The sequence below is a fragment of the Epinephelus moara genome, chromosome 11 (genome assembly GCF_006386435.1).
Source record: "Epinephelus moara isolate mb chromosome 11, YSFRI_EMoa_1.0, whole genome shotgun sequence".
In the NCBI taxonomy this organism is placed as follows: Eukaryota; Metazoa; Chordata; class Actinopteri; order Perciformes; family Serranidae; genus Epinephelus; species Epinephelus moara.
In genome coordinates this window covers 5868974-5891984 of record NC_065516.1, presented here as the reverse complement: position 1 = coordinate 5891984, position 23011 = coordinate 5868974, and the positions used below count along the sequence as shown (strand labels likewise).

The 23011-nt window shown below is 39.3% G+C and overlaps 2 protein-coding genes across 3 annotated transcripts in view; both read left to right on the top strand.

Moving 5' to 3' along the window:
* plag1 (pleiomorphic adenoma gene 1) overlaps window positions 1-17476 on the top strand; it is a 34039-nt gene extending 16563 nt beyond the window's left edge. Inside the window, exons 2-4 of one of the 2 annotated variants that reach the window (XM_050056499.1) lie at window positions 6252-6608; window positions 6814-8000; window positions 13534-17476. In XM_050056499.1, coding sequence (XP_049912456.1) covers window positions 6361-6608; window positions 6814-7996 — 1431 coding nt within the window. In that variant the 5' untranslated portion in view covers window positions 6252-6360 and the 3' untranslated portion in view covers window positions 7997-8000; window positions 13534-17476. Of the gene's footprint in view, window positions 1-6251; window positions 6609-6813 lie in introns of both variants that reach the window. The other variant, XM_050056498.1, reaches the window with a different exon arrangement.
* Window positions 1-23011, top strand: part of LOC126397604 (uncharacterized) — a 409985-nt gene that overhangs the window by 359262 nt on the left and 27712 nt on the right. The gene's annotated exons all lie outside the window — the stretch shown is intronic.

The following is a 23011-nucleotide window of genomic DNA, read 5'->3' as shown; positions in this document are numbered from 1 at the left end:
GTCACATAGGGGTCATGGGTCAAACTATGGGGCTCCACATCACTTCTTATTGCCTGGGCGAGTGTTAAATGACTACATAGCAAGCATTACACCTTATCACATCATAGATAGTGAGGGGTGAGTGCAGTTGGACCACTAGGCCCTTAAACCCAGTGGTACAGGGTACCAATCCTGCACCCTGACTGCAACGTCAGGCCCATTGGTATAGCTATTAAGAATACACTCTATCTTGCTACAGCTATCCATCATAGTATAAAGCACTGAAGACAGCCACATAATAATTCCAGGGGAGTAAAAGTCCTTTGTAGCTCATATATTTAGAGATAAAGCATAAAATACCCCATAGTCCCATTGTAACTCAATTGAAACTCATTGACTAACTCTGGAAATTTAAGACCCGACTAAGTCCCGATGTCCTCTACAGAGGACATGTGATAAAAAATAAATAAATAATATTTTTGAATTTTTTTTTCATGCAAAATGTTTTTTTCAAGTCTAATACTTAAATTACATAAAACAAATCTTGATATCAAAACTTTTTTCTTCTGGGTCCCAGGAGGTTATTGTAGAAATGTCTGTCTCACTCCTACAAGGCTGTGTAGCAAATTTGGTGTTGATTGATTGATTTAAAATTAAGAAAAGTCTATAAATTTGACTGCTTTTGTGCAAATGAACAAAAAATCCATTATGCCGGATTCTTATGGTCTAAGAGACGTTTTTGTAGAGCACAATGAGATGAAAATGTGTGTCAGATTAGTTGGACTTACTGTGTGAGGGGTATGGCCTTTCAAAAATCACATTTCTGGCCTCCATGTGGCCAGTAATTTCTAGTTAGTGGGCTGAGTTTCATGTTTGTAGCTCATTTCAGCTTACAGCAATTTTGAGTTAGCACAATAGTTCTGTGCCTCAGGAGCTTGAACCCCAAATAACACTACAAATAGCAATCCCAGATTCAATCCCTTATCCCAGTTTATTTTCACTTTTCACTTCCATATATTTTAACATTTGAGGTCTTATTTTTTTCAGTTGCATGTTTTATCTTTTCAGATTCATATCTTATTTTTAACAGTTTCAAATCTTATTTTTCACTGTCAAATCTTTTTTTCACTTTCAGATCTTTTTTTTTTTTCAGTTTCAAATCTGTTTTTTGAGTTTCAGACTTTTGACCCTGATGTGGCATGGGGGGAGTGGCATCAACTGAGAGGGGTGTGGAATCATGAGTGACAGTGCCTTCAGGGAATGTAGGAACTAAAAAAATTCTGACTCAACACTTACATACACCTAGACTCACAAGTCAGTCTTTAGACGCTTTGCTTAACTAAAGACTGATGACATTCTCCCTGATTTTGTGTTTAGATGGGCGGACACAATTTCAGAGTTTAAAAAGCTCCCTACGTTGCAGAACCAATAGTAAATCTGCAGGGCGGTCCTTCGGTGGCTCGCTGAACCCTTGTGCTTGTAAACATAGTCCCACTAGAAACATGTGTAGTGTTACAAAATGGCTCAGCCGTGCTTGCAGAAAATGCCGTCAAAGTTCAGTGGATGTTTGTCGCGTTTGCGGCGACACATTCTCGCCAACTAAAAGAAACAAACATAATCTTTTACAAGGCCATGACTCATCCGTCTGGCCGGACTATAGAGGGAGAGCCAGCAGAGCTTTTAGCTATATATATATATAGCCTATATATCACATTTTTCACATCACCGTATCACCGTTTGGACTAATCCGATGTTTGTAAAGTCTATAAACACAATGATTGAACAAACATGACTATTTCTGTGTGCACGTTTAGCTGGGCTAACCATTAGCTGTTAGCCCTGTTAGCCGTTAGCAGTGTCTGTAATAGGTAATAACTCATTAAACGGTCCGTGAAAAAAAAATCTTTTCCAGCGGATATCTTAGTTACAACATGATTGAGCTAGCAAAGCAGTTTTGTGTTGCTATGCGTGGTATTTATTCAGCTTTAGGAAATCACGATGTCTAGAAAGCATCAGTGGCTGCAGCTGACAGGGACAGCTAACAGCAGCAGCACAGCTAACATCAGGACGTCATCTGTTAAAAGCCTCCCGTTGTCGGATACGATATGACACTACTCCAGTTAGCTCAATAATGTTGTAACTAAGACATCCGCTGGAAAAAATATTTTCTTCACGGATGAGCACACGTTTGATAAAACGGAGTTAAATCTCTCGGCATCCATTTTCAAGCTCTCTGTGTGTTTGTTTCCTTGCGGACGAGAAAAGGAGGAGCGCACATTTCCGAGAAGGCGTGTCCTTTTCAAAAATGCAAGAGGCGTTGCTTTGTTGCCGGCCGTTTTCGCCGGTGTGTTAAACACACTTTAGAAAGGAGTGTCCCCAGACTATCAGAAGGCGGAGATCTCTGATTGTCTGGTGGCGAGACTAACATACACCATATTCATGTGAATGGCAGTGTAAAAATTGATGCCAGTGACAAACTTCCATTTAGAAATCTGTTTTAGACAGTACTGAGCACCAATTGCGGTATAAGAGCGATAAATTATGCCAGATTTTGCAGATCAACAGCCACATTTTAAGTGATGATATGTCCGATTTCCACATAGCACTGTGAACGCAGCGTAGTGTCCGTTTTGCTTGCGATGATGGCATCCAGTCGGTTGGGTCAATCTGCTGGAGCCCATACATCCAGCACACAGGTGAGAAATGTTAACTAAGCTTTGGGAAATCATAACAAGTATTAAGGGGTCGTTTTTGTGACAACATACATTTTCACAGCTCCATCGTTACGGCCCTGTTGATGTTTCCACATCCAGACGTGTCCCCTGGATGAAACCTTTGAGCTTGGGGAAAAGGAAACAATCCTAAAACACCTCCCTACTCACCTGGTGCCACAAAAATAACCTGGAGCCAGGTCAGGTGAGTAGGGAGGTGTTTTAGGATTGTTTCCTTTTTAACTTAGTTAACATTTCTCACCTGTGTGCTGGATGAATGGGCTCCAGCAGATTGATCCGACCGACCGGACGCCATCATCGCAAGCAAAACGGACACTACGCTGCGTTCACAGTGCTATGTGGAAATCGGACATATCAGCACTTAAAATGTGGCTGTTGATCTGCAAAATCTGGCATAATTTATCGCTCTTAAAACAGATTTCTAAATGGAAGTTTGTCACTGGCATCAATTTTTACACTGCCAGTCACATGAATATGGTGTATATAAGTGTTGAGTCAGATTTTTTTTTAGTTCCTACATTCCCCGAAGGCAGTGTCACTCATGATTCCACACCCCTCTCAGTTGATGCCACGCCCCCCACGCCACATCAGGGTCAAAAGTCTGAAACTCAAAAAACAGATTTGAAACTGAAAAAAAAAGATCTGAAAGTGAAAAAAAGATTTGAAAGTGAAAAAATAAGATTTGAAACTGTAAAAAATAAGATCTGAATCTGAAAAGATAAAACATGCAACTGAAAAAAAAATTAGACCTCAAATGTTAAAATATATATGAAAGTGAAAAGTGAAAATAAATTATTCATTCAAAAGAATTACCGAAGTGAATCAAAATTATATTTAACCTGAAAAAACGTTTCATATATTTATTTTTATTTTGAATACATTGTTGTTGTTTTTCAAAATTCAAGACCAACACATGACTTTTCAGTTTCAAATTTTATTTTTTCAAGTACAAAACATTTGACCCTAATGTAGCTCCATAAAAATCTGCCCAAAAAATTTTGGGCTTCACAAGGCTGAGCAAAGTCATTTCAGCTTGTTTAAAGGGATACGTTGTATCAAAACAATGTGGATAGTATGTATAAATAAACTGTGGTAAACTTTCCTCCATCTAACCAGTGCTGTGATATCCCACCTTGCCACTTGGTGAAACTCCACTGGATGACATAATTTATTTAATTCAGCAGATTTTCACTGACTTGGGCTTGCGCATTTTCATATTGCTGGCCACTGCGGACACAGAGTATAGAAGCAGTCAAGAGACAGACCCGCCCCTCTTTCTATTTCAAACTTAGACTCAGGCAGTGCTGATCGAATATATATCAAGATTATTTTACTGTATTGCCCATTTCCAGCCTACGGTATTTTTAGAAACATATTTTAATACAGTGCTAAGATGTAATAGTGTAATAGTTTGTGAACAGGAAGTAGGTGCCATACTGTTTCCTGCACGGTGTGGGCGGCTGTGGCTCAGAGGTAGAGCGGGTTGTCCACCAATCGAAAGATCAGCGGTTCGATCCCGGGCTCCTCCAGGCTGCATGTCGAAGTATCCTTGAGCAAGATACTGAACCCCAAATTGCTCCCGATGGCTGTTCCATCGGTGTGTGAGTGTGTTAAAACTGAGTAGCAGGTGGCACCTTGTATGGTAGCCTTGGCCACCAGTGTATGAATGTGTGTGTGAATGGGTGAATGTGACTCGTAGTGTAAAAAGCACTTTGAGTGGTCACTAGATGACTAGAAAGGCGCTATACAAATGCAGGTCCATTACCACGGTGAAAACAGAGGCTGAAAAAACTGAGATCAAACTGTAAAATTGAGCGGCACTGGTTCTGTAACTGAGTTGCCTATTTCTCACCTCAAATGTTTTTAGAAACAGTTTTAGCTTACTGTTTAACCGTAATACAAGATTGTTTCTTGCCAGCCGGCTGCCATTGTTTCAAATGTTTTTTCTGGTTCTGTAGCACCAATTTCAAAAGTGTTAGCGCCCTTCTACTGCATAGACATCCTAGTTTTATCAGAAGGCCATCTTTCCAGCAGTGAAAATACTTCTTAAATTTTGTCTAAAAAAGGAGTGTGACCAATCACCCACCATATAAGCAGCATTTCCATAAAAGCCATCAAAGCTCTGCCATTTGCCTCCCCTTTATCAGAACTGAATTAAACTTGGTCTGTCAATTCAGAAGTTGCTACAGGATGTATCCACTGATCTCAATCAGGATTGCTGAAAGAAAACTAGAGTTATGGTCTATGTCCTTATAAGTCCCACCCCTTGCAAAGAGGTTTGATAGGTGGCCACCATGTTTTTTTGATTGATCTTGCTCAGTTATAGAGGGATGGTATATCTGCAAACTAGTTTTATACTGATAGACTCAAAATCCAAAAAAGTCTATTCATATAGTTTTTCACATTATGCAAACCTCTAGCAAGAGGCTAGAGGCTTGTGTTTGTAATCCAGCAGGAATCAGAGGAAGGAGCAACGTTGTTCACTTAATAGAATAGTTGACATACATTAAATCTAGCATATCTTTTTTTTGTTTTGGGCACTCAAAGTTCAATTCAGTTTCATTTATACAGCTCAATATCACAAATAACTTAAAGACAAGATTTGAAAAACTACAGGGGCCTGTATTATGAGGCAAGATTTGTTAGCTAGCCAGCTATCTTTAGACTTAAAGCAACATTTTGCAAGACCTGATATTTTTGTGATTTTGCACCCCTACAGTTTAAGTGCGGTACACCACTGTCATAAGTTCAAATTGTGCCTGCAGAGTTGCAAACTTTTTATACCAGGGGTCGGCAACCATGGGCATGCTGTAACTCAACTAATGGCACACTAGCAATAAGCCTGCAGAAGAGTTTTTTTTTACATGTTTCAGTGCACGGTTTACCACACATTCTTTTATTTGTGGCGGCCCTTCACAATAACAAAATCTGCTGCTATTTATTGATTTTCTAATTTTGGAGCTGGACCATTCATTAGATGCGTTGTTGGAATATACAAAGTCTACAGTTCAGCTATTCATTGTAAACGTACTCTGGACACAGATGGAACAGCAGAATGCCAGGCGCAGGGAGAGTGAAACTTAACTACCCGCTTCAGCATCTGCTCCTCTCATCCATCGATCCGATCAGCTCTGAATGAATCGACTGTTCAGTCATTCACTCCACGACTCAAACTCCACAAACTGCTGGTGAGGGGGGAAAAAAAATAACTCATGAAGAGTTTCATGCAGCATTCAGGGACCCGCAAAAAGCTCCTAATTCAGAGAGGTGACACAAAATGATACATACACACACAAAAAAAAAAAAAAAAACGAAACAAACAAAAAATAAAAGGAAAGTTTGCAACTTAGTATTGCATTTGATGAAATTTAAAATGGCACTTCATGTTAAAAAAGTTGCCGACCCCTGGTTTATACAGTCCTGATGTAAACTGTAGCGATCTGTCTAATGGCTAATGGAAAAACAACATACCATAACAGTTGATGTGTGAGTTAGGTTTTAGTGTCCATGCAGATCATCTCCTCTCTCTCTCTTTTTCAGGCCCCTGGGTCCGGCAAGTGTTGAGCACATAAAACTGGATAGAATAACTGCATCAGCACCATTTGGGCACTGCACCCCTGTCCATGTAGCTGGTCAGCCTTAGAGTGCCATGGCCACGGGAACCCAGGGCCACCGTGACCGCATCCTGGAGAAAGCCAAGATTGCCCCACCCACAGGGAGGCGCAGGAGAGCAGAGGGGAAGCTGAAAAAGAATTTCCCTTGCCAGGAGTGTCAGAAAGCTTTCAACAGTCTGGAGAAGTTGAAGGTGCACTCGTACTCTCACACAGGAGAAAGACCCTACTGCTGCTCACATCCCGACTGCACCAAGGCTTTTGTCTCCAAATACAAGCTGCTACGGTACAGACAAGCAGCAGCACATAACAGGCTGCATCATGTTGCTTTTCTCTTTACACCTCACTAACATAGTGCTCAGTAGTAATCAGAATGATGTGTTTATGAATACTAGCTCTCAGGTTTTGTGTTTATGTGTAATGTAAAGCATGCCTACTTAAACATGATTGCAACAATTCTGAGTGCTCATAGAATGTGTCTGTGTTCCAAGGCATATGGCAACTCACTCACCAGAAAAAATCCACAAGTGTTCATACTGTGAGAAAATGTTCCACCGCAAGGATCACTTAAAGAATCACCTACACACTCATGACCCATACAAGGAGGCATTCACCTGTCAGGAGTGTGGCAAGAGCTACAACACCAAGCTTGGCTTCAAACGCCACCTTGCCCTCCACGCTGCCAACAGTGGAGACCTCACCTGCCAAGTGTGCCTGCAGCCATTCCCCAGCACTGGGGTTCTTCTGGAACACCTCAAAACACATGCTGGCAAGTCCTCTGGTGGAACCAAAGAGAAAAAGCATCGCTGTGAGCATTGTGAGCGGCGATTTTACACCCGTAAAGATGTGCGACGACATATGGTGGTTCATACCGGACGGAAGGACTTCCTTTGTCAGTACTGTGCCCAGCGCTTTGGTAGGAAGGACCACCTGACACGTCACGTGAAAAAGAGCCATGCTCGGGAGCTGCTGAGAGTAAAAACTGAGCCAGCCGATTTGCTGGAGCCCGTTGTCTACAACTTAGCGCCTGGGGGCATCAAGGGCGAGCTCCCGGCAATGTTGACACCAAGGCTGCATCAGCTCAACATGTGCACAGGGCCTGTCCTGGACACAGAGCCTTTTCCCACTCCCACAAATCCCTTTTCTTTTAAGTACCCACTGGGCTCCAACTTTACCTCATACACCGTCTCCTCACAGGAGCGAGAGCAGAATCTAAAGGGAGAACTGGAGACCTACCTGATGGAGCTGCAGAGTAGCATGCCCTCCTCATCCTCTGCAGCCCAAGAACCACAACTCTCCTCCTCAAAACTTGAGCTGGAGCCTCAAGTGGGCTTGGTGGAGGAAGCAAGCGAGGGGGTGTCCATGTCCAAAATGTCCTCACCGATGGCAGCAGCCACCACAGGTGACTCTTTGGCCTCTTCCTCCTCTCTGATGGACTTCTCGCAGCTTTTCAATTTCCTGCCACTCAATGGGCCCCCGTACAACCAGGCAGGGGGCAGCGGGGTAGAGGGTGTCACCTATCCACCGAGTGAAGAGCCCACAACTCTCGTCCAGCTGCCTTCCCAGCCTCCCGAAGGCCCAGCAGCCTCAGAGAGTCCACTTCAAAGGCTCCCCTCCTCCTTCATATCCAACCCATCAACCACACTGCCCCGCTTCCACCAAGCTTTTCAGTGATCCAGTATGTACTGCGCTTAGCACACATGCACTCTAACACCAACATTCTGACACACGTGTTGAGCTACACAGCCTCCCCAACAAGAACCAAAACAACATGCTAGTAAAAGTTTTAAAGATATTAGCACTTCTGGCCATTTAATATGACGACATGAGCAACACACACACACACACACACACACACACACACACACACACACACACACACACACACACACTTGGCTTCATCAGCTGTGCTACTTTCAGGATGTATTCTTTTCATCTTTTTATTGATGAGTTGCCAAATCTTCACCACGACTTCTCCCTAATTACATGTTCACATAATACCAATAAATGATCCTCTTGTGTTGTGTGGATATGCAGATACAATATCTAAACTCTAGTTTCTTGCCATTTGCAAGTTTTATAACCTAACATAATCGGTTGCAAATACCAAGAGAATTTACTGTTTCAAAGACCTGCAAGTTTCAATATCCATAAACATTTTGAATTGTAGTGTAGGCTTGTAAAATTCAGCCGTGGGCAGTGCTCATAAATGTCAATACAGCTCAAGTTCTCAGTTTTGGTGCAGCACTGCTCTGTGCGCTGCATCGCAGACAAAAACACATCACATACACATTAATGGAGCAAAAACTCCTCACAATAATGTGTACATTAATTAGTCTTTTTGGAAGTTTGAAATTGTTTAAATAGATGAATGCTAACAGTAATTTCATTGCAGTGACATTGATTTAACCCTGCTTGTGTTTTTGTCTGTAACATTGCTGTAATGTATGTGCGTAACAGCTGCATTAGGCAGTTCAGTGGTGTCACCTTGTCAGCAGCAGCAGACCTAATGTTCACTCCCCTGGATTACACAACCAGACTTCAAGTCTCCACAAGTTTATTTCCCATACATAGTGAAATTATAGGACACCTACAACTTCCTGCAAATTTAGGGAAAAGCAATAAAAACATTTCAAACATGCTATAGGAATTAAATAAAGTATATGTGAAATGGGCGAAAACATGCAAAAACATCAATCTGGTCCTTATGATAAATCTATAAAGCTGAAGTTCATTCACATAGTTATAGACACGGAGCTGAGTAGTAACTACTGAGCAACTGTATTACAGTTTTACAGTTCATTTTGGTAGTTTGTTGATTTTCTAGTCAAAATGTATGTTATTCTCCAGCTGTGGGGATGTTAAATGAAAGCTGAATGTGTTTTGGAGTTTCTTAGTTAACCCCTAATCCCAAACCAAAGTCAACCAAACACATTACTGATGTTAAGGTAGCATCAGTGTATTTTAACACAGAGACTCAATTGAGACCATTCACCAATTCCGTTCACACAGCATCCTCAGTGGTAGAGTTAAGTTCAGCTATGTATCTGGATTAACAGGCACCAGTTTCCACGTAGAAAACTAAACTGTGACACACCAACACACAGCCATTTACTGTTTATGGGCCTCACCCAGTCAGCTAGCTGAAATGATCCATGTAAAACACCCCAGTGGAGTTCTCTTTACTACAGGCTCAGGGTGCACTTTGCTGATGGTTTTGAACATGGCTGCTGAAATGTCCCACTCTTCCCTTGCTAGTGTCATTGTGCCTTCTTTATCAGAGTTATAAAAAAGTATTATACGAAACGTCAAACTTCTAAGAAGTGTAGTTAAATCATCTTGCTTGTAACTGCTGACTGACCAATTTTTTTTCCATTGTGGATCATATGCAAAGATCTAGAATGCTGATTTTACATCTGCAAGACCTTAACTTTTAAGTTTGTATATATGCTAGTACCGTTGTATTTTATTTGTCATAAAAGGTCACTGCAAGGGTGGTATGCAAAAGTGAACCATTAAAATTGGGAATTATTGGTATGGATATGAGAGCTGACCGGCGGACAGTGCGCACACGTCACCAAAACCTCACAGGCAGGTTTCCAGCAATACGCAATAAATGCAAACGCAATAAATTCCCACAGAAAACACTATTCAATGCAACTATCTGCAATCAGCACATAAATGTATCTCTATATCGACTGTCCCGTCACATCTGATGTCAGATCAAAGGGGATTGTCACTGTTTGGCACGTTTGGCACACGTTATGGAAACCCAACCTGATTTGATTAACTCAGCTGCAAACTAATGAGTTCACATCACTCTCAGCCAACCACAAACAGCCACAGCATCAGATAGGGAGTATATATGAGACAAACGCAACATTGATTTACAATTGTGGTGACCTTCTCCCAGGCTACCTTTGCATCATCAGCCCGTGGAGGTCTGCTCGCAGTTCCGTATATGCGGACACTGCGAGCTTGGACCTCTCGGACCAAAACATCAGTTTCCTCCATGGCGAATTGAGTAAACTCTCATTACGCCTTCGCGCGGCGCATTTAAGGGCGAGGAGAGGGGCTCATTTGATTGGTGTGATGTGAATCGGATGTGTAAAACCCACTCCATGCCTTCTCTCCTCCCTCTTTCCGACTTGCGCAGGTAGGAGGGACGGAGGTGGGAAAGAGGAGTAGCTGCGCCAGCGCGCACGGTGTGCCAAACTTGCAAAATCCACCTGGCCACACCCAGTTGGCGAAGTGCAGGTGCGTTGCGCCTCCGCCTCGCCCGGTCTTTGAAACTAAGAGGCCTTGTTCTGTAAAAAAAAAAGCAAAAATCTCCGTAGCTTAATTCATATTCTCACCAGACCCCTTTGGACTGACTTTAAAAAATAACAACCTCTGCCTAGTATTTCACAAATAATAAAGCATATATTCAACTATTCAAATATATCTTAAAGTCCCAGTCAAAAGTCTGGACTCACTTCAAATCTTAGCTCCATGTTAAATTATCTTGACAGTGTGCTTTTGTCTGCTAACACATAGCCCATAGAATTTTAGAATACATATCATCAAACATCACTACACTAAAGAGTTAAAAAAAAATTGTTTTGTATTTTGAGATGGCTGGTAAACACACCTCTCCACCTCTCAAATTACAACAGAAAATGCAGTGGAAAGGCCAAGAAGCTGTCTATGGACTACTTGATGGAGAGTACTTTAATACTAAATCCCAAAAATATAAAAAATATTTAGAAGATATTTGAGCTAATACACTAAAATAAGCTGTTTATCTGAGAGTAATCTGGAACCAAAGTACACTGTTCACAATGCTAAAAGAAATGGCTACAAGAAATTTAGGCCTCTAGTTTCCCAGCACAGTGCAGGGTGGCACAGGGTGATGAACCCCGCGCAGAGCTAGTTTTGTGTAGTGCAACCCGAGGCGCGCTCAGTTTGGTACTTTGGCAGACCGAGGTGCGCTGAGATGGGTGTGGCAGCGCAGCAGGGGGAGGTGTCGACAGATCCAGCTTGGCGCAGTTACAGTTTCGTGCCAAAAGGCTTCGCCGAAGGTGCGCTAAAAGCTCGCCAGCTGAAACCAGGTCTACTGTCAGCGCAGGGGGAGCGCAGCCGGTGTAGTGGGAGTTTGGCTGACCGGCGGACAGTGCGCACACGTCACCAAAACCTCACAGGCAGGTCTCCAGAATGTCAGGCACATTAACGATGCAATAAATAGCGTCAAAAAAGACGTCAAATACTGATGCATTGTCACGCTCCTCAGTGTGTGATATTGATGCCAAAGGCAGCCTTTAGTGTCTTAATGAGACACAATGGCCTGTCAGCTAAGTCCAGTGTGAACCCATCCATGGCAATAGTTGACGCTCAGAGCAATGATGTAGTATAAAGAGCGATAAAGTCCAAACAGGGTGGGCGGGGGGTAAGCTAGATGCTCTTCTTTACACTGAGGATTCTGAATAACTTCTTTAGACTGAAGAGTCTGAGAAACTTCTTTAGACTTAATAAAACTGAAGAATTTCCTCAGACTGACTGAGTCTGAAGAAGAGTGTCTAGCTCAAAACAACATTTGTGGATGTGCTAGTAAATTACACTTAGGGGAGCTACAGTGTGCAGACTTTTTTCACGTTGTTTATTGCCATTCTGTTTGTCCATCATCTGTCTCAAATGTTTTTTAGATGTACACATCTTCTATGTCTTTTATGATGTTCTTTTCTAAGCCTTTCCAAGTATTTTTGTGCCAAAAGCTAAATGTGACTGATTCACAACATTAACCAGCTGTCACAATGTATTTTATCTCTGTGGCCTTCATGTAGCCATGAGATGCAGAGGGGAAGTGACAATTTGTCTGTATTTGACAATCTGCAATGAGAACAGGTTTACAGTTCACTCCAAAATCAAACATACAATTTTTTTCTCTTACCTGTAGTGCTGTTTATCAATATGTATAGTTGCAGTGTGAGTTGCTGAGTGTTGGAGATATTGCCCGTAGAGAGTGTCTGACTTCTCTCCAATATAATGGAACTAGACGGCACTCGGCTTTTGGTGCCCAAAAATTTGAAAAACTCATGTCTCTTTTCAAAAAACGTAACCTGATTACACAAGATTATCAACAGACCTTGCTGTAAGCAGTTTCATTTAGGAACCATTTCCTGTCTACCAAACTACACCCACCAACCACCCACCATGCAGAAGGAAGTGTGCATCTACTTTAGGACAGGAGACTTGTGCTCATGACAGCATGGAATGTAAATATTAATGGCTTCCTCCTTACGTGAGCTATAACATTAGCTAGCTCCTGCTAGCAGTATCAGTCTATTAGTTAGAATATTATTGTTGCTATTTGTTATTGCTGGTGGCTAACGGACTATCAACTATGGATTCGTGTTCTGTTCATTTCCAGTGTTGGGAAAGTCACTTTCAAAATGTAATATATCACATATTACCAGTTACTTTTATTTAAAGTAACAAGTTAGTTTACAATAGTGTCTGGGTTGGGGAATGTGTTTCTTATTACTCCACTTTTGCCTTACTTCATCCATAAAAACCTTAGAAGTACAGCAGGTGATCAAAGCACAAAAGCTCACCCAGTCATCCATTCACATGCAGTGGTTCCCGCTTAATATTAAAATCCCCTCTTATATTAACATGGGTATGATGATACAGAACCATTAAATGGCCTGGTCCTTTTGAAATAAACAAATAGTCTACAATAGCACCAGCGAGAGAGTTGTGTAAAATACGAGGACGGTGCATCAGCCTTGCTTTACCATTGCAGGCGCCAGAAGTGGCACGATGGATGTGAATGAAAAAAACAATACAGGCCCCACAAGCTTGGTGCCATCTAGTGCCATTATATTGGAGAGAAGACAGGCGATATCTCCAACACTCAGCAACTCACACAAAAATAATCTAGATTGATAAACAGCACTAGAGGTAAGAGATAAAATATGTATTTTTGATTTGGGGCTGAACTTTGAAAGTCATGCAAAGCCGCTTCACTACTCAGTCAGTATGGACACAAATAGCCTTCATTTAAATCATACATTGTAAGCAGAAGTTACGCCTTATTTTCATGCAATTCATATTACATATCTGCTGTTTGCTGTGATTTAGAGACAAGAAATATGAAAAAATGGCACAAATAATGGCTGTGTTGAAAGGAATGCACAACTTTTTTTTTTTTTTTTTTACATTGTTTCCCACAGGTTAACCATGCCAGTATCATCCACTAGCATCACCATTCACACCACTCCAACATTACCACAGATATATGCTGGAGTGAAGCACAAGACATCTGGAATTTTCGGATGACCTTAGCCATTAGAACCATGGACTCTTGGGTTTGAATATTGAACTGTGTACACATTATACACATTCAATGATGTGTTGGAACAAGCAGATGCAGAATACATCTGTGGTAATAATTGGGTCAAATGAGTGGGTGTATTAAGTTGAAAAATGAGGTTCAAGAAATGTTTGCCAACAAAATGCTAACATAATCCTAGTAAACTACAGATAGCACTGATGCATTGCTTTGCATGTCATTAGCAACTGCTGTTACCTCCCATGGTAGTTGCTAGTTGGGGTTAGCCTCATTTGTGACCCATTTGCACCTAGTATGTCACTCTGTGGTCTGGTCACATAGCATTCCCTATGCAAACCTTAGGGGAAAAGCCAAAACATTTATCTTATGTTTTTTAGCCCAAGGCGAAATGTTCTCATTCTGGGCCAGTGGTAAATATATGTGAGACCACAAAAATACATTTAAAGGTTTGTGTAGCAAGCTCCAAATCCTGATGTAACATACAAGATACTAAGGTCCCAAAACACGCCGTCTTGGGGTTGGTTGTCAGTCTGATACCATTTACTGTGTTGCTAGTTCTGGGTTTATGACTGTAGTCTTATTTTTCATACAGTTAACGGAGTACAATCACTAGCCAGGAAAGTAGGGCTGGGTATAAACCAAAACGTTTGCGCTGCACTGCCATACTGAAATCTGTACTGAAAGCTGACATCAAATGTGTAGTCAGATCCATAATCTTCTTTACTTCTCTTTGGTCCAGTAGTTCCTGATTTCAGTCCAAACTTTGATGAAAAAAAATGAGGGCAAATGCACACCTACTGGAAGCACTGGCTTGCCGGCATACATTAAAAAAAGAAATGGGAAGTTTGTACACTCATAACTCAATTTGGCAAACTGCCTTCTGTAGCCAATTTTACTTTTACAAAGTTCTTCTTTGGCTGCTTATGTCAGAACAACTTTTGGCATTTAAAATGTATCATGTGTCCAAAATTCCATATTTAGGTCACAAGATGGCACATGAACATGGCACTGTTTAAAGGGCAGCACAAAATCCAGTAAGTGGACCTTTAGTTAATATTATTTTGTCAAACTGCTGTACCCAAGATCAAGAATGAACTTTCATGCTCAACATTTGAGTACTGTCACTTATGTTGTAATATAAAAAAAGACAAACATGGTTTATATTTAGTTTTGGTATTATAATAAAAACTCCGGTATCATACTGGCACATATCAAAAAATGTCAATTAATACCCAGCCCTACAACAACAGAACTGAAGGATGAAAAGTCACATTTTATTATTTCATAAAATAAAAATAACATATTTAATATGCAGAACAGATATAAGAACAGATATAATTTTGGACAAATGTCCTTTTTATACTTTAACAAGACATTGGACTGCACACTATGGCAAAAATGTGAACTTTACAGCCTGTACCCTCACCTTTTCACCTCCTACCACAGCAAGTAACAGATGGTGCATCTTAGTTCCATGAAATGCTTGATGCATCTACAACCCAGTAGTGTTTTGATTATACCTCAAACGCTCATCTTGTTGTTGTGCTCTGAAATTCAAACATGATGATGAAATAGAAGTGTTAAGTTCCCCTTTTACCTGAATGACGGGACATGAATGGAGACAATATTTTTCTAGGTTATGTGAAAGGTAGAGTTGAATGTGTCAAAACATTTATTGAAGTTTCCTGTTTGTATCTTGTGAAGGTTTGTGGTTTTACAAAACTCTTGTTTTTTTTTTGTAATCATAGCACTTTTTGTAAACTGAATGCCTTTATTTCATCCAATACCTTTTGTTTAAAACCTTCATTACAAATGTATAGATGATATATTTAGCTCTTTTAGAGAACAATAATATTTAAATACAATATAAAATGTTTTATTTTTACAGGTACAATTTTGACAGTGTTTTTCCTATCAAAGTGTCATTTTTGCTTTACTTGCACAAGTGTTCTGTGTATCTCATTGAGGGGTCTTTTAACAAACAATGCATGTTAATCACATATATTTGTTGGCCGAATTTCTCAGAAGGCCTTTTTTGACTATTCTAGGTCTGAGAGCACAGACAATAATAAAGCTTAAATGGACAATTATATAGCACTTATATCATCTTTTTATGGGTTGTTTAATTAGATGTTAAAAAGACAAACAAGCTATACTGTATGTTCAATAACTCCAAGGGTGATTTTGTCTTCTTCTATCATCCTTTGACCTCAGTGTGACAATATGGAAGAATATTACTTGATTTCTTAGTGGTTTCTGCCTGAAAGCTGGTTGATGAACACACATTTTTCAATCAGTTGATTGCAGTTTCAACTTCATGTGTAATTTCAATGAACTGTATGACAGAATCTGAGGATTTCATGTGGGGTGAATACAAGCAATTAACTGTGCATGGATCAAAGTTGACCGAAAATAATCTCTATCCACTGGAGAAAGTAGATCCAGATTTGGAGTGTGGTATCAGATCAAGTTCAAAATTCTAAAGCTAATTTAACTGCCCAAGAAAAAAGACATAGGCAAAACAGAATGTCTCCCAAATCCATTTGGTGAGTGGGAGACAGGAGATGCTCTTCAGTGAGAGGCACAGACCTTTAGCAATTCATGTCAAACTTCTTTATAAGCTTCAGTGGTACCAGTGAACTTTCTTGAATGTGTATGTAAGAAACACTGCAATATATTTTTGGTATTGGTTCAAGCTGCTAACGTACTTCTAAAGCTCCTTAAGGTGCTACAGACCTCTTCTCTAGTTCTTAAATGTATCATTTGTACAAAGTATCCAGTTCAGCTGAAAAGCTGGCATGTGTGCCTGGTTGGACTTTATAGCTACATATATTTGTATTGTACTGTGACTTTTGACCCCCCCACCCACACCTTCCCCAGTCTTGGGAATTGAAACATATTGGGAGATTGCTCTGGATGATATCACTCAGCAGAGATGAAGACATTGGTGATGATGTTAAAAAACAAGTCTATGTGACTCCATTCAAAGAGAGCTGAGGTAAATCTGAAACAAACTGCATTCCAGCCATGTTGGTTTTGTTATTGCAACAATGCCATCCTGTGACAATGATGCTAATTTCAATGTTTCACTTTAAATCTATTTTACATACTACTGTTGTTTTTGTTATTTTTTATACATATAGGCAAAGTAATTCTATCCTTCTCTCTCTCTCTCTCTCTCTCTCTCTCTCTCTCTCTCACACACACACACACACACATATACATACATATGTGTATCTATATATTATCTATATCTATATATAGCTATGTCTATATGTGTGTGTGTGTCTGTTTATAGGTTGTGTAAAATAAAACTGAATGCTGCAGCTTTTAAATGTTTTTTTAACAATGACATCCAAAGAGGCAGATTATTTATTGTCTGGCAGAATAACCTGATTTGATTTACATATCTTGCTGCTATGAGTGAGAAGAGCTGCAATTGTCAACTCCAGTGTTTTTACACAATGTAATGAAAGTTCAATAAACACAAAAGAAGGATCCAACCATAGGCCTTTTGGTCATTTCTAAAAATGTGTATAAACTTATTTTTAATTGATTTTACACACAATAGCCACAACATTTTGTTTCAAGTCCATTCCTCCTTCATATTTGTGGCATATTAAATAAAACACACAAACAAACCAAAGACAAACAAACAATACCCATAACACACTACCCATAAACAAGGGGGAAAAAAACAGTGATAAAACTACAAAACAAAATCCAAAATAAACTCATAGGATGGGATGACATAGTTCATGTCTCTCGAGATTCTGCACATATCTATGTATACACATGTACATCTTTATCTGTGTTAACATTTTATTTCCCACTTTCATTTGTAATCACGTTCAGTCCATACTCATGCTAAGTTAGTAAAAAAAATAAAAAATAAGAGAAAAAAGAAAAAAAAAATATCATCAAATCAGACTGCCCCAGGCACTCTCCAATTCACTGTGTCATACCCTTCACGGATTGTGTCGCTAAGGTCCTTGGGCAAGTAATTTATTAGTGGCTGCCATATCTTAGTAAAGTTGTGCTCATTTCCTTTGAGTTTAGCACTTAATCTTTCCATCGGCATTATTCTTAAGATTTCTCTATACCAGTGTTACTGATGGCGGTTCTTCTTTAATCCAACTTAGAAGTATACATCACCTTGCTAAACAAAGAAGTTTCTTTAATAATTTAGATCTTTGAGTGTCTATAATTTGTTTTTTTGACGGCAGCCCTAATAAAAACTGTCCGGGATCTTTACAGATCTTACATTTCAAAATTAATCTCAATTCTTTAACAATACCGGACCAAAATATAACAATTTTTGAGCATTCCCACAAATAATGCATATAAGAAATTTTACACTTGGTACATATGGGAGACTTGCTAGAATCGATTCTACTTAAGATATGTGGTGTTATATGTTGTCTGTGTAGTATCCGGTATTGCATTTGTTTTAATCTATTACATAAAAACAGAATGAACTTCTTGGATACATTCTTTCCAATTTTATTTTTCATAGCTCGTTTGAAGGTCCTTTTCCCATCGATCCATCACTTTATCTATATTTTGCTGGTCGTCGTTCACGAAATTATCATAAGTATGAAATGAACCCTTTATTTTTCTTATATTTTATGACAGATTTCTCAAATGGCCCTAACAAAGTCTTGATCTGAGAAGATTTATCAGTTGCATTAATAAAGCTATGAGCCTGGAGGTAAGCAAAAAATTCATCTACACCATATTTGTCTCTAACCATTGAAAATTACATAAGAACACCATTATCCTCAAACAGATCTCCTATCACTTTAATACCTCTATCAAACCAGGACTGAAATATCCTGCTCCTAATTCCTGGAGGAAAGTTCCTATTATTTATAAGCGGGGTTAGATGAGAAACTCCATTCTTTCTGCCTGTATGGTCAGCAATTTCCTTAAAAACCTTAAAAGAGTTACTAAGTCCAGGATTATCTGTTGCTCTAACCTGAGGTCTTTTAACACTTGTGAGTTCTCCCAGTAATTCCAGATGGGTACATTCCCAAGCTTTGATAGATTCTGGTTCACCTTTATAATAGCAGTGAACCCATTCATATATAGTTCGACTGTGGCAGGCCCAGTTATAATATAAAATGTTTGGGAATGCCCCCCCATCTTCCGGTAGTAGCAAAGTTTTCATACTAAGTCTAGCTCTTTTGCCATGCCAAATAAACCTTGAGAAGTCTCTTTCGATCTCTTTGGTTACCTTCTTTGTAATATGTAATGGTAATATCTGCATAGTGTACAGAAGTCGAGGCATAACATTCATTTTTATCAAACTAATTCTTCCCATCCATGAAATTAGTAGGTTAAACCATCTATTCAAGTCAATTCTAATATTTTTAAGTGTATTATAAAAGTTCAAATTAAGAAGATTTTTGACATTAAGAGTAATAGAAATGCCTAAATATGTGAATCCGGAGGTAGATAAAGAACAGGGAGAGTCTAACCTGTTTGGTGGGTCTTCACCACCCAGTGGCATGGCTACTGATTTGTCAAAATTTATTTTATATCCTGATATAGAGCCAAAGTTTTGTATGACGGATATTATAGCTGGACATGATTCTTTTGGTCTGGATACAAATAATAATACCTCATCCGCATAAAGGGCAATTTTGTATATTACTGGTCCCATTTGGATACCTGTAATATTCCTATGGCTTCTAATGGCCTCTGCTAGAGGCTCATTAGCCAACGCGAAAATAAGTGGTGATAAAGGATCCCCTTGGCAGGTAGATCTACCTAATGAAAAATTCTGAAGACGGCACATTATTAATCAGTACACATGCCTTGGGTGAGTGATAGATCAATTTAATCATACTGATAAACTCTTTACCTAATCCAAATCTTTCAAGGGTGCTGAATAAGTAAGGCCTCTCTACTCTATCATAGGCCTTTTCAGCATCAAGTGAAATGACCAGGCCTGGCTTTCAATTAATTTTTGAGTGTTGAATAATATTGATTAATTTCCTCATATTTGTCTGAGACACCCTGTTCTTAATAAATTCGGTTTGGTCATCTTTGATTAATAAAGGTAAGTAAGCTTCCAGTCTTTTTGATAATATTTTGGAAAATATACGGCCATCTACATTTGTTAGACTGATAAGTCGATACAACCCACAGACATCTGTGGGTTTCCCTTTTTTAAGAATTAACGATATATTTGCTGCATATAATGTCGGAGGAAGCAAGCCTTGTTCTAAAGAATGTTGATACATTTTTGTCAAAGGGCCTCTCAACAGATTTTGGAACTTTTTATAAAAATCAGGACCATATCCATCAGGCCCGGGAGCTCTTCCACCTTGTAAGGAATTAATTACCTCTATAATCTTTTCCGAGGTGATGGGTCTACCAAGCACACTCTGATCAGATTTTGGTAGTGATGGGAGGTTAAGATTTTCTAGAAAGTTATGAATACAGTCCATACTAGACGAAAACTCAGAAGTATATAGTTTCTCATAAAATTTTCTCATTATCTGAATCAAGTCTTTAGTCTCATATTGATTATTTCCTGAATCATCTTTTAATGACGAAATTGAGTTAGACTGCTGCCTCCCTGCGGCTGAGCGTGCCAGCAGTCGTCCGGGTTTATCCCCCATTTCAAATAATCAATGTTTGGCAGTGAATATGCTGGCCTCCGCTTTCTGTGTTAAAATTTGGTTAAGAGCAGATTTCGTTACCTCTAATTCATCATGTAAGGCTTTGGATGGATTATTCTTGAGTTGTTTTTCAAGCTCTAGTAGTTGTTTTTCAAGATAGACTTGAGTCTTTAGCGACTCTTTTGTAGTTGTTTTTCAAGATAGACTTGAGTCTTTAGCGACTCTTTTTTCTTAGCTGTACAGTATGAAATGATAGCCCCCCTCATGTAGGCCTTCAGTGTTTCCCAGAGAGTCATGGGATGTGTATCATCATTATCATTTGTTGCTAGAAAAAGTTCAATTTGCTTCTCTACATACTCCACAAAGGAAGAACAACTCAAAATAGGTGGATTTAACCGCCAGAATCGTGGAGACGGCTGAGAGAATGGAGGTTTAATTATCATAGAAACATCCGCATGATCAGAAAGTAATCTAGTACCTATACAGCATTCCTCAAATCTATCTAACACTTTTCTTGAAGTATAAAAATAATCTATTCGGGAAAAACTTTGATGAGGGTTTGAAAAGAAAGTAAAATCTGTGGGATGAAGAACTCTCCATGTATCAGATAGGTCCAAATCTGAGCATACCTCTTTCATCACCCTTGTCATTTTTGAAGATACTTTCATGGCTGGAGGATTGCGATCTATCTCAGGATCCATGACGCAATTGACGTCTCCTGCTAAAATGGTATATAAAGATGTGAGAAGAGAAGCTTCAGCCAAAAATGTTGAATAAAATTCACACTGATAGACATTTGGAGCGTAAATACAACCAATAGTGATTTGCTCCATGTTTAACACCCCAGTTATAATTACAAAGCGGCCATGTTGGTCTTTAATGCATTTATCTAAAGTAAATGTTGCGTTTTTATTAATTAGAATAGCAACTCCTCTTTTATTTGAAAATGATGAGAAATATATCTGGCCGACCCATTCTCTCCTGAGTTTTTCATGTTCCCTATCAATTAAGTGTGTCTCCTGTAGTAATGCTATGTTAACTCGCTCCTTCTTCAACCATGAAAGTACCTTCTTACACTTAATAATATGATTCAGTCCTTTCACATTGAGTGTAATATATTTAATTGAACTCATTATGTGCACTTCTTACATACTCTACAAGCACAGTGTATATGAGTGTATCTCATGAAGAAAAATATCAAATCCATCCCAGACATGTGCTTTTCAAATATCATAACACAACACATTTGATCCCATATTTTGGGTGATCTGCACAAAAACTCCCATCTCATCCCATGCACACAAACCAACAGTGCACTTAAAATAAGAATAAAATAAACACCTACATATAGAAAAGATGTAGGTAAAGAAAAAACAAAATTCCGTGATACTGAGAGAAATAGTTCACTTGATGAGAGCAAACCTCCAATCTTCACACCTCTTCTTGTGAACATAGTCACGTCAAAGCTCTCACTCACTCCCGACCCCATCTCCAAATAATGTTAATTCAATCTGAGCCACTAACCTAAATTATACACGCTCATGGAGAACAGCGATAAAAAAGGGGAAAAGTAGGCTAACATAAGTAAAAAATAAACTAAAAAAAACTGAACAAAAGACGGGAAGAGAACATTTTTTAAAAAATTAAAATAACAAAAATGCCTGCGCTGTCCATATCGTTGCTGTTAAGTCAGTTCATTCCTCATTAATTAAATAATTGACTTTAAAATTAACTTGTTGTTTTTAAACTTTCACCACATTGTGACAGTAACAGTTACAATGACAATCACATCATGCACAATTAAAGGCTAGCGAGTAAAAGGGTGTTTTAAGATGACTCTTGAAATCTTAATGGTGGGGGAGAATCGGATGGTGGGAGGAAGAGAATTCCAAAGTTTCTGGATCTCAGGACTGACAGAAGTCTTTAGTCAGACAATCTCAGTTCTCTCACAGTGTGGTAAGGGGAAAGGAGTTATAAGATAAGATAAGATAAGATAAGATAAGATAAGATAAGATAAGATAAGATAAGATGAGATATGATACAATGCCTTTATTGTCACTTTATACAGTGATACAGTGAAATTTCAAGTGCCCTCACAGTGACATTTAAGACTTTAAATACATTATGTGAATTCATACATACACATCCATGCACACCCCCACTCATACAACAACTAACACAAGATTAAGTTAAATTAAATAAAATATATATGAAATTGCATTGATGCATGACAGTCATTGCACAGACACAGATGTAAGAGGGGGCGAAGCCATTAAATACTTTGTAGACAAACATCAGAATTTTAAAATGTATTCTGTAGCTAACAGGCAGCCAGTGTAGTGAGGCAAGAATGGGGGTTGTTGTAAATTCCCTGTTATTTCATTCAACCAGGATGTTATGTTGGTTTTTAGTAAGGCACCTTTTTGGACAGCTCAGGTGTGCTATAGGGTCCTAGTGAAGTTTCACCTGGGTGTGTGTGGAGTTAATGAGCACATTGTAATTGTAATTTCATTATTCTTTGTGTATTCTTTGTGTTTTCAAATACACAGATGTCTAGACCTCTTAACCTCACACCTAGATACAAAATCCTGCAGGATACGCCAGGTGTGAAACACACCCTAGGGGGTCGGAGCCAACAGCTGCGGCAGACGAAAGAGTTCGAAAACAATGGGTAGGGGCGCTGCTCCCTGCCGCAGACAGAAGGGTGTGAAACACACCGTAAGAGGCGTT